Below are 13208 nucleotides of genomic sequence, written 5' to 3'. Positions count from 1 at the left end.
TGTCCACTTTTTATGTATACGGTCCATATGAGTTTGACCTGCAATAAGTAAACTAAGCTTTCAATGACACTGAGACAATTTAAAAATGTAATAGGAATGAATAAAAAAAAAAACAGTCCCTTTTCCCAACGATTTTGAGAATATATCTGTATTCTGACAACTATGTAAACAACTGTAATAAAAATAAATGGTTACGTCTATGTTGTATTCTATATACATAACACTTACGTAAGCTGTTACTCCCAGCACAGCTAGTGGGCTCACACACTGAGACAAGACGTGCAGGGATATAGTGAGCCAGTGAGATGAGGTAGAGGAGGTGGAGGAAGAGTTATCTCCTGTTGCTGTAACGCACGAGTCAGGACTTGAGAATAATCTCAATGTTGGTGCGACAACCCACTGGGAAATTTGAGCATTTATGACTTTTTGGCCACATCATCACATGGCTTTCTTTGTATATTTTAATATTGATTGAAATAATGGTTTAATTCTGTTCAATTGGCAGTTAACTGGCAGATTTCATACACATGAAAGAGTGTTATCGGACAAGTGAGGAAGAAGTCACAAATAAAATTGAGCCATTGTCACTCAGAAGTTATGAAACCATTGTTGGTAAGTATTGACAAGTGATAGCGTCATCGTTTCATTATTACCACCAACAGTTTGAATGCTTTTTTTTGTTGTTGTTGTAATTTTACTGCATTGATTTCCATGATCCCAACCATAACTCTGTGATAAACAGTTAGCATGTGTCTCTTCTGGTGAATGTTAGAGCTTAAAAATGCAGGTTTGTCTGTTTTTATAGCCCTTTGAATGGGAGATGTTATGCGTTTATGTACTGTATTTTACTTTGTATTTATTTGCTTATTTTACTTGTGTGTTGTTATTTAAATGTTACTAGACAGCACTTTCTTTAAATGTGCTGTATAAATAAAGTGGATTGGATTAAAAGCAACATAAATATGATGTGTAAAAGCAATCTTCTGTCTGTGAGCATAGAGGTGGTGGTTATATTAAAGTAATTTTTAAAATTTGTGATTTTACTTTTACTTCAGTAGGTTTTTTTTTGGAAGTACTGTACTTCCTACTGAGGACAGAGGACAGGGGAATGATGAGGACAGGTGAACAATGAGGACAGGTGAGTGATGAGGACAGGTGAACAGAAATAGGGCTAGACAAAACAAACTATAATAACATGATTCAAACACTGTAATGGTACCGTGTAAAATCTCCCTCATGATGGACGAGAAAAAACACATTTTACACACATTGTTTTAGTTTTTCAAAGTAAAACGTGCTTTTATGTGTGCTTCCCCAAAAAATGCAATTGTTATCTTACAGTTTGAAAACCTGGCTGAATTAATAATGTGACAGCAAACCTGAAACTGATGTCATCAATAGTTTCTGCATTGCAAGCTGATGTGGTTAGCGTTTGTGATGAGCCCACACAATGTCACGGCACTGCGAATCAGATACTAAACCTCAAACCACTCTTGAGATAAAAAAATAAAAATAAAATGCAGTTCTTAGTCAAAAAGGATATCAAATAAAGATTTTTGTGAAACATTCTCTTACATTGCACAGGGCAGAACATATGGAAGCACATTTTTATAGCACATATTTAGCACTAATTTCTTTAAAAAAGATGTACGTAAGTATTGCTGAAGCATACTCTTGAGTTCACTGTTTCTCTAATTGAAACTGCTGTGAAAAGAAAAAGAAAAAAATCATTGCCGAGCCTTGAATCCTATAACAACATATGTTTTTGTATGAAATAATTGAAAATGTAACCTCCAGCCTCTAAATGCACCCTCCAAATACTTTGCTAGTGTCACGAAGCAGATAAGATTTGTCAGGTGGTTGAGAGTAGCTCTTTAAGAGCAAATGGATCCAATAACCACGGTGACACAGAAGAAACTGATGTTGGTTTCATTGTTTTTCGTAATTGGATTTCTTAGTCATGCACTGAAACATTATATTCGTGAAATCTTTGCTTGTATTTTCCTCCCACAGCAGGTGCACATAAAGGGCAATACTCCTTACAAAAGTATGCATCACTGACATAAACATTTCTCTAAACATGAAGCCACATGATAGTGAAAAGGGTAAAGGCTAAGGTAAACAGTTTGCAGTACATCTCAGTCAAATATTTATTTTCTTTCAGGAAAACAAAATTGATCTTGTGTCAACGGGGAATTTAAGATGATTGCTTTCTACTCTCCTCCCCTCTTTCCCCTAACTTAAACGTCGACGTTGCCATGGAAACATATTGCAAACAAACAACACAATATTCTGTTTATAGAATCTGTTCGGAAAAGACGGAGCGCTGAATGTTGCCTATCACGGTTTTGCCTTAGTTACAACTCCAATGATGTGAAGTTTTTCTCTTTCCTTTAAAAAAATAAATAAATAAAACAGTTTGATTTAGACAGTAAGTATTTTGAGATGAAATCCTCAGAAAGGATAAGTCATTATAGTGGTTAATTAAATACTGCAAAAATAAACAGAGTGAAGTGAAGGAAAACTGAGTGTATATTTGCACAAAATGAGGAGAGACAGGCTGTCTGAATCCTCCGTCATTTACAGTCCAGATGGACAAAGCTTTATATTTCTTGTGGCTCAAACACAGCCACACACATAGAAAAAAATGTTTCATATTAAGAATGGATATTCCAAAAAGAAGAGGCAGTGTACACTTTACTCAACATCTCTCCTCTCCTTCAGCCTTTCCCCCCATGACATCAACTCCTCCTTAATTGATCCCACACTGTTGCTTCTTACAGGCAGCCGACACATGGTAATGTGAGACTAGGTGGAAGTCAACGCACTGAGTCATCACACCCATGAGAGCGCATGGATTTGCTGCGGAAAGAGTGAGGTGATGTCATCTTTGCCGGCCCACGTATCACGTTGAGAGAGGAAAGGGAGCAGAGGGAGGGAGGACCCAAAGGCCTGACCTCTGAACTGCTTCTCTCTGTATTGGAAAAGTAGTTTGCTACAGCAAAATATTTGCACCTCACCTTTCAAATCATTACCTTGAAACTCTTATTTCTCTCTATATATCTCATATCATAAATTGACAGAATCTGAAAAGTTAATCAAGGAATCAAACTGGCATATAAAGGGTTAAAAATCGTTTGTTAGTAGTTTTGAGCAGGACTGAAGTTGTTCAAGAGATTTAGGCAGAAAAAAGCTGAAAAAATATTAATCTAATGTTTTTATAGCAGTTTTTGGACGTGGACATTTTGTCCTCTAATGACTTAAGAGTGTGGAGAAAAAAATCCTAGCGTTCTTTTGATCTATTAGAAAAACCTTCTTACAAAAACACAGCCAAAATAATGGTCTGAAGAAGGTTAAACTAACAACTGAACTACAGAAACTGATTATTTGTTAATGACGAGCAGTGGTAAAACTATACTTTTGAATCAATCAACTTTAAGTCCAAATGCATTTAAGACTATCTGCCGGAATATTTTCAATACATTACATCGCTGACTAGTCGTTATCAGAGGTGAAATCCTCTTCAGTGTTCACATGGAAACCATCACTTTTCACTGATTATCATTCTGCACTTATGAGAGAGGTAGGTGAGGGGAACTTTGGACTTCACCGAACACAAATTACAGTCATTATGACAGCCGCTGGTCATGATTAATATTCAACATGTCTTCATGTAAAAACTGTCTAGATACACCAGCTGTGCATGTTCATAAGTCAACATAATATAATAGTCATGCTACTTCTATGAAGCGGATAATTTTGTATTTCTGATGACCCTGAGAAAACACAAGTTGTTGGTCATTTTTTTTTTTTGTCATTTTGTGCTTTGTGAATTTGGGATGTTACCACATTTTAGACAGAAATATCAAACATGATATCAAACAGTTACATATAAAAACCAGGAAATAACAAAAATATTCAATAGCCACGAGGGGGCAACTCTGCTAGTTGCAAAAATAACTAAGTTTAAATGAAAGTCTATGGAAAACTTTCCTTAGTTTCAGGTCTTCGGTGATATCAGTTTTGTAAATTATGTTCTACTTGAGAGGAAAATAGGTGATACAGCGTGGCACATAATGTTAGTGGACACCATTGTGATTGACAGCTGCTGTCGTCCAGTAGAAGTCATGTTTCAGGTGACGCACTTGAGTCATGTTAACTGATGCCTCACATCCATGCGGTGGAGGCTTCAAATGAAATGCTTTACATAAACTTTGGGGTCTGTTTACTTTGCTCACTGTGTGAGAAATGAGTTGAGAAATGCTCAACTCTCCAAGCCGCAGTGGGGGGGCGAGTCATATCCCATCGGCGGCCATCATATCACCATCATTTTGGCAATACTGGCATCTTGCTATGTAGTCAATCATGACAGCCGTCTACAGAGTTCATTTCAGCTGTAAATTCTTTGTCCTTGTTTGCCGGTGAGATGCTATGTTTGTCTGCAGTTTTGTTCTGGCCTGCGACATTTTTATTGTAAAACATTCTGGTCGCTATATCCACTTACAGTTGTACGATGACTTAGCATGAACCATAAAGTGCAGGCTGAGAAAAAATCAAAGCAGAGAGTGGAAAAATAATGCTAAAACTTTCATAAAGCAAAGAGTAACTGCAGAGGCAAAGAAGAAGAAAAAAGCTTGGGCAATGACTGGATAAAAATTGGATAACTGTGTTTTGTCTTTGCTATGTTCATTTGATGAACCTACACACACACACACACACACAAACACCCTGCACTGATCATAACCAACAACAAAAACAACAACACAGAGGCGCTGTAATAATGTAAGGTCATTCTTCATGAAACGCTATATTGGATGTAGTGGATTTAGGAGCAGGAGCAGCTTTCTGCATGGGACCAGGCATTCATGCTGTTCTTTTCCAGTACTTTCTCCTCCGTGTCTGTCTGTATGCTATAACAGAGCTCTGCAGCATCTTTTCTCAGCTTGTGAATCAACCTCCTTCCCCACTCTCTCTGTACATACATGCCCCCCCCCCCCCCCACACACACACATACACACATTCTGCCACTCTGTCCAATAATAAAATAGCTCCAAAAAACAACCCAGTTTCTCTTGAGTTCGCAATAAATTATTCACAGCTATAGCCAGAAATGTACCCAGTTTCTTTAAGGATGAGGAATAATCGCTGCAGTCAGCTCCAAAAATGCATCCAGCAAAGGGCTGCAATGGGCGGCAGAGACTGCTATAAATACTCCCACTACCCACCACTTTCCACCCCCACTCGTCCACATCCATCCCTCAGTCTCTCCCTTCTTCCCAGTGAAAAACACAGTGGACAGTACTGCAGGGTCCCTCTACTGGTTTGCCATGCACTTTTTTTTTTTTTTTTTTTCAAATGCAAGGGAGGGACACCAGTTATGTCATCGCTCCTATAAACCATTTATGTCTATTCGCTGATGCAACAAGGAAGCTGCTGTTAATTGACTTCCTTTGGAGTGTTTGTATCACTAACACTGTGTGTGTGTGTGTGTGTGTGTGTGTGTTTGTGTTTGTGAGGCTAGCATATACAGCATGCTGAGATGACGGGGCACATATACACATGCTGTAGCTGTGCGGCACACGCTGGTGGAGGCTGGAGTGTAAAAACTGCCCACACATACATGCACACATGCACGCACGCACGCACGTACACACACACACACACACACACACACACACACACTAACACAGGTTTGCGCAGCTATTTTCCTCCGGACACTGCATCGACTTCCATTCAATTGGACAGCCTAAACAAAGCCTCATGCCTAATCTTCACAATAACCAGTTCATGTTTAACCCTAACCACACTTCTAATCTTAGCCGTAAAGGTAACCAGTTCCTCCGAAAATGAGGTTCTGGGTTCCTAGGACCAGGTTTTGGTCTCCAGGAGGACTACTGGTCCTGAGAATGTCAGTGTTTATACCAGAAAAGGTCCTCGAGAGGTGACAAATACAAGTACACACACACACAAACACACATGCCAGCTTCACCAGCTGTGCACACATATCCTCAGGGGTAAAGCTCTATGTAGATAAACAATGGGTGACTAATGGAATAACCACAGTTGTTTACCAATAAGGCCCTAAAACAAAACCAAAGAAACAAAACAAGCCCTATTACTGATACGGGTTAGATATGTTTGTATTTTGGGAGAAAAAAGGCTTTAATTTGTATGGAGTTTGAGGCGGGGGAGCTGTCCATGGTGCTGAACTTTCAACACAAACACAACAGCAGGCTTCCAAATCTAGCGCAGCAGCTGGACTCACTCCACCATTAAACTTTTACCACCTCCCTCCTTCCTTATTTGTGTGTATATAAGGACACGCAGACATCATGTTGTCTACAGATAAATAAAGACATTTAAACAGACATTTAGTTACAAGCTGTTCCTGAGTGTGGACCACTAAACCTATCCTTGTGGGCCTAAAACCGAACACAACTCTCTTCTCTTTATATTTTTGTTTTTCTTAAATCAACGCACCTTGCACAGCTGAAAGTTTTCCGCCACTAGTGTCTCCTGGATGTCGATGTCTTTGGGAGTTGGCGCCGAGGTGGGAGTCCCCGCTGCGCTGCCGCACGATGGGGATCCGATAGTACCCCCGGGAGAGGAGGTGGTCAAGCCGTCCAGCACCTTCCGAAACTTCTTCATTTTCTACCGCGCCTTTTATAGATGATTTACGTTCGGGGGTGGAGAGGAACGAAGACCACTCAGCTTTCTTTGTTTTCCCAGAGTTCTCGGTGTCCTCTCAGATGCAGGAACCCAACTCGGTGTGGCAGCTGTAAAGAAAGAAAGCGTCGCTCCCTGCAGAGGTAGCAGGCTAAAAAAAGGACCCTCTGTCTCTTTCTGTCTCTCTCTGTCTCTCTTAGGTGCAATTTAAAAAGTCACAGATGCACCTCATCCTGCACTCTGGTGGTCGTCCACAAAAATGAATGCGTCTGCTCCACTCTGATCTCAGGATTATAGCCAATGTTGCGGATGCAGGTCGCCTATCTCATCTCTGAGCATGCACCGAAACCATTCAACTTCATCCTCCTTCTGCATCCCGAATTAGCCTCACATCCACACCTGTGCTTTGAGAAAAAAACCACACCTCAACAACATCATTATCATCATCAAGCAACCAAAGCAGCGGCGTCTCAGACTGAAAAGATTTGTAAAAGATTAAAAAAGGAAGAAAGAAAAACTTCCCTCCTACAAAAAAAGTACTTTCACTGCACCGTTGTTGCCACTAACAGGAAGAGCAGGAGGTGATGGGGATACAAGCTGAAGACGCATTGACAATGCAGTCCACACTGAGGCCGAAAAAACACGGAGACACAGAGCAGGAGAAACGGAGAAGGAACGGGAGGTGGAGCGCTGCGGTGTGAAAGTGGGGTTAATGCGTGGATCGATGCGAGTCGGCTGTTTTAAAACTGTCCAGATGTGTCGCCTCCTTCCACAGTCCAGAGACAGGAGACGGGAGCTGTCCGCGGTGCTGAAAAACCATAATCAGCCAGCCCCGCCCCCCACCATCCCACCACCTCTCTCTCTCTCTCTCTCTCTCTCACTCCGCCCTCCCTCCACAGCGATTGGGTGAAAGGGTGAAATGGAAGAATCATAATGATGTGAGGGTGAAAGCTGCGATAGATGAATTTGTCTTAAAATAAAAAAATAATGGACATTTTATTTTCAGCTTTTTTTGCTCTTATTTGTATCTCATATTGTTTTTTGCTATTTATATTTTATACTTAAACTTAATATTATTTTCATTTATGTATTACTTTTGTAATTATTACTTCAGTATGTTTTTTTTTTTGAAGTACTGTACTTCGCTATGTCTTAACATCTTTTTTTTAACTTTAACTGTACATTTTTAGACCAGTACTTACTCGTATTTAAGTAAAATGTTATCAAAAAAGTGGCACTTTTACTTGAGTAGAATGTTTCCACCTCTGCTTATGGTACTGCTTAAGCTATTTGTCAGTTGTCTACCTCTCGCATTTTGCTTTTACTGTGACAAGTGAATCTTATCTTATCTTTTCCTATCGGGATGCCCCACAGTACATTTGTCCTCTGATAACAGAGTGTAAAGAGAGGTCTGGGAGGAAGCCCTGAACACATGTGAAAAGATGCATCCTCCTATTGGTGGTTCAAGCTTTTTTGTTGTTGTTATGAATGCTGTGTTGCTGTGGTTTTTGTTAACTGGGTCCATTTACAGCCTGCATCAACTCTCTGTCACTTGAGTAGAAAGGCTCCATCATCAGGAGCAGAGATAATGTCAGGGCTCACAACAAGAGACTGTGCAGACCCTCAACAGCATTGTAAACACTGGGACTGTAGATTATAGTGTCACAACCTCCTCAGCTTTCAAACATCTGCCCTGAAAACATTCTGGCCCATAATTTCACATATGTCACATGACATAGAGCACTTAATTGTAATCACTATTTGATATGTCATTTTTAAAATATGAGGAAAGAACTTTGCTTGGATTGTTATTGTTGTTATAATAAACGACAAAGACAATGATTGAAAAGCTATCGTAAAGTACAGACCAAGAGAGAAAAAAAGCACAGATGTATTTCTTTTTTTGGGTCAACTCGTCTGCTGTTGCTTCTGCATGGGTTTTTCTAGGACAATATCAGTGTGGTTGTTAAAATGTCTTGCTGGTTTCAAACATTAAATACTTTAAAGTAGTCCTTCATGATACATTAGTGGACTAAAATATGGTTTTGCATGCTTTGGTCCATTAACCGACAAGAAAATATACTTGACATGACCACAAACCATTCACCAAAACACTATCATAAGTGTTCAGATTGCTTTCCAACCTTCCAACCAGGCAGACAGTTTGAACATTTTCACAACATATCCACCGAGATGGCAAATTAATGTCGGACGTTGAAGCAACACTGAAGGTAGTAGCAAGAAGAGGAGTAAAAAATTAAAATAAAATCCAACATTATAACATGTGTGGTTATAGGCTCTTCTAAGAAACCATAATCAGCTTATTTGAATGTTCAGGAACCAGCAACATTGCGTAATCGCTTACATCACCAGCCTCTGCCCCGAGGCCACACTTGATGTTATGGAGTCAGAGCACAGCACATATGCTTGGTGTGTCTGTCCCACTCCAGGCTAAGATAAAAAAGGACACACTTTGCTGTATGTGTTTCCGAGTCATACCCAGTGTTTAGACAACACTGCGAGCTCTACAGTTGCTAGCACAGTATGCAAGAGATGTCTTGGTCTTTGTAGGTGAGTTTTTTTTTCCTTCCATTGTTGCTCAAAGCGCCAAAGCTCACTTTACAATACTGTTATGGCTCCACCTTTGCCTTCCCTTTGTCAGTAGTGCTGTAAAAGACATCGTGTCAATACTTGTGTGGAGCTGTTAGGCATTATTAACATATTATTCAGCCTTCTTTAAATTAGCAACTTACATTCCTGAGCACAAACCCATAAAAACTCAGTACAGACCAGCTGAAACTGGCAAATCACAAAGGCCTCATTATATCTTTGTTGAACCTAACCTAACTGGGGCAGAGGACCGATAACTCGACGACGCAGTCCTCCCCAAGGTCGACTCCAGGTATCAGCAGAGGAAGGCGCCAGACATCTTGACCTGACGCCTTTCTCTCCTCTCCTCCTCACCAAAGATGTAACATAACTCTGGGATTCACAGGCAGAATGACAGAGGATGCTCAACTGTTCAACATCTGGTTGTTCATGTTTGGCATTGTCTCAGTTCTCCTCAGAGTAGTCCTCCATAAAACCTTTCAACTTAACTGATCACGAGTCCAGAAACTCCGTCTTTGGTCGTCTCACCTGACAGCCAAACTCTCCGCAACACATATGACAGTGGTTTGAAAGTAAGAGATATTTGTTTATAATGAAATGGCACACACATGCCACAGCAAGTTTTTATCCCTCTCGAAAGACAAATAAAATAAAGGTTGTCGAGAAGACAGATTTCAGTTGAGTCTGCCCTGGTTAAATGGCATGAAAACACCAACTTCAACACGGGGCAAATTGGATTAGATTCACAGGCGAAGCACCGTGTGACTCCATTGTGCCAAAGTCATGCAGCTTTCAAATAGAGTTATCAAGCTCTGCAGTGGTTTATTTTGCTCGGCGGTAATGTGACATCTTTTTAACGTGCTGACGGACAGATCCACACTTGGTGAATAGAAAGGATGTGACATTATTTGGTTGTTGTGTCCTTCATCTGAAAATGGGCTCCGTCAAACGGTACCATCAGATGTGACTGAGGGAGGGCTGGGGGTTATGGGTTAGCATTTCTGTGTTTAAACACAACGCAGAGGCAGGCGGAGGCAAAAAAAACAAAAAAAAAACATTTATCCTGTCAAACTGCTCAATGACTGTGATTTTCAGAGCAGAAGAATTCACTTTTGAAATTTGTCCCGGGTCTCTGTTAGGTGTAACGAGTGGCTGCGGTTGATTCAGACGCTGATGTGGAGGCTCACTGGTTTGAAGAGTCTCATTAAAGATGATTTGCAGGGGGTTTAAAACAGCTAAGTGTCCTCTTTCTTACAACCGAGGAGTTTCAGAGGCGTCTGCAGTTGAAAGGCAAGGCAGGGATGCAGGCAGCGTCTCTGAACGGGGACATTTTCAGAATGAGATTATCGGATCAAAAGTTCTCAGAAGATTTGGCCGGTTTCTACCACATGGAAGGCAGAATAATCTGGCAGTGAGTGGAGGCTTAAGTGCTGTGGCTGAGCGGCAATGACAGTCAGACGTGTAGCTCTGCATATACTCTACCTGCCCAGGAAACCCGGCCAAGCCTGAGTGAGAGCAAACAAAACAGGAAGTTAAGACAACACAATACAAGACAGAAGAAGGAAGTGACCTCATAGGAGGAACCATGACATTCTCTGTTTTCACAAGATGTAAGAACTGTATATTGAGAGACACAGAGAGCCTTTGTATTAAGTCTTTATTCCTGGGGAATACTGTTAGCATCAGGCGTCTTTTCTCTTAAGTGGCTCTAGATATGGGTCGAGTGTGTTGACTCCAGCCCTCTCTGCGCCTATCGCATAAAGACATACACAAACTCAAAGTGGCATGTCAGACCACCGACACAATTACCTACAAAAGCAGATTGAGAGTGCACAGCATGATGAAGCTCATTAAAGTGGCTTTCATACGAGAACGATTGACGTCCTCATCTTTTATTTGCAAAAACAAATAGCTTGAGTGCAAGTTCTGTCAAAAACGTGTGTCGATACGTGCCCTTGTGCGTCCTTTCAAGTGGTTAAATGGAAATCGTAGGCGTTTTTCTAGTGGCTATACAGTTTCTACCTGCATATCACGTAGACTATACACCAACATGACATGCTAATGTTTGCACAGACCCACACAGAATCTGGCTGCTGACCAAATTCTGTGTGGGTCTGTGCAAACATTAGTATTAGTAGTATTAGCGCCACATGTTGAAAGAAAAAAATAAATAAAACGGCATGAATTCGAGATTAAAGTCAAAATTCAGACATTTTCCTCAAAATGCTGATTTTAATCTCTGAATTCTGACTTTTTTCTCAGATATCAATTTTCTTCTTAACATAAATTTATATATATATGTATAGATATATATATATATATATATATATATGTATAAAATAATGAGGTGGTTGTATGACAGATCTCCAGATAACGTTTAATCTTCGATGTGTCCTCGCAGTATGACTATGTGTTGTTAAGCAGGAGGTAGAGAGATTCAATAGAAGGTAGAAGACCGTTTGAAAAACATATTGACCTCACACTTTGGTGTGCAGACATTTTAACTTTACTGCCCATTAGGACTGTATCTATTACCGCCTTTTCCGGTCAGACTATAGCCAATATTTTCCTCTGCTGGTGGAGAAACAAAGGATTGGCTGAAATGATGGACACTGTGTGTATAAAGGAGCTCTCAGGTCTTTGATTCTAGATACATCAGGATTCTGCCTTCAGGAGGTTTTCACACAGGGTGTTCTGACCTGTCCACTGAAAGCTCCATCACTGCTGTTGAATGTTTTATGCCGAATAGATAAAATACACAAATGTTTGTGTGTGTGTGTGTTTGTGTGTTTGTACACCTGAAGTGATGGGGAACAGGCGCACAAATGCAACAACTGGGGATGCATTTTTGTTTTCTTCAAAGACAAAGAGATTTGTTTTGGATCGTACATGGCAATTATGGCCACAGATAATGTCTGGCTTTCATGGAGGAAAACACAGCAGAAATAAGAAGAAAACAAACAAACAGGAATTGGTTACTTTGGTACTTGAGAAAATACATGTTTCTGATTTCCACTTGCAGATGTTCCCTCAATTGTTTAGCGCAATCATGCTACGATGTTTCCACCAAGGTTATTCTGAGCAGTTCTTTGTGCTTCAACAGTAGCACAGCCATTCTGCCTGGTCAACATGTTACGGACTGGGGAATATTGATCATGATCGACAACACCTTTGTGGCAGTCATTTTTATATTTTTTTAAATTACAGAGCCAGTGTTGCATAGTAGTGAGCCTGATTTTAAGAAAAAAAAAAATACAGAGAAAGGAAAAGTGTCGCAAAGAGATGGAGTAGAGTGCTACTGCTCTTGGTGGCAGCGTTGCAGATACTGTAAGTAACGGGTGATGTATACAGATAGTACATAAGATGTTAGAAGGTGCAACCACAAATTTATGTGGAGCACATTTTTGATTGCCTATAGTTGCCTTTAATCGTCTTTGTGAGTATTCCAATCAACTTGGTGAACATGCAATTGGTGCAACTCTGGAGGATCAAACAAACCATTCAAAAATATTGCAAATGAGACAGTGGCTGAGACTGAAGCAGTGTTCCCAGATATAGTGACCAGATGAGCAGAAACTGGCTCACCAGCTCCTAATGACAGAACCGGAAGTGACCGTGAAAAACGTTGCTCAGAGCAGGAGGTTAACCGTGTCATCATTTCTTTGAGCGAGAGGCTCATTAATGAACTTTTAAAGCCGACCAAAACATCCACAAAAACCACAAACGTGACGCAGGGAGGGCTGATCTTCTCCAACTGTGCACTCCAGAAATCGGGGACACATTTTGTGAAGTCACCATAGCAGTAATTATAAAAACTTTCTCTTGGAGTTTGGCTCCAAACATAAACAACTGGGGGCTGTTATCTCGTATGACGCATGTTTTGATGATGACACGTTAGGTATCTCCGACCTCGGCTCTGTAGCCTCCAGAAT

General features: G+C 40.5%; 1 protein-coding gene across 12 annotated transcripts in view; it reads right to left on the bottom strand.

The window, feature by feature from the left end:
• Nucleotides 1-7500, bottom strand: part of stxbp5l (syntaxin binding protein 5L) — a 117152-nt gene extending 109652 nt beyond the window's left edge. For all 12 annotated transcript variants that reach the window (XM_058654210.1, XM_058654232.1, XM_058654217.1 and 9 more), the window contains exon 1: nt 6481-7500. In XM_058654210.1, coding sequence (XP_058510193.1) covers nt 6481-6648 — 168 coding nt within the window. In that variant the 5' untranslated portion in view covers nt 6649-7500. The remainder of the gene's footprint in view (nt 1-6480) is intronic.
• Between the last annotated feature and the right edge of the window lie 5708 nt (nt 7501-13208).

Source organism: Solea solea, chromosome 2, assembly GCF_958295425.1.
Source record: "Solea solea chromosome 2, fSolSol10.1, whole genome shotgun sequence".
NCBI classification, from domain to species: domain Eukaryota; kingdom Metazoa; phylum Chordata; class Actinopteri; order Pleuronectiformes; family Soleidae; genus Solea; species Solea solea.
The sequence above is the reverse complement of the archived record's forward strand: the minus strand, read 5'-3'. Positions and strand labels throughout refer to the sequence as shown.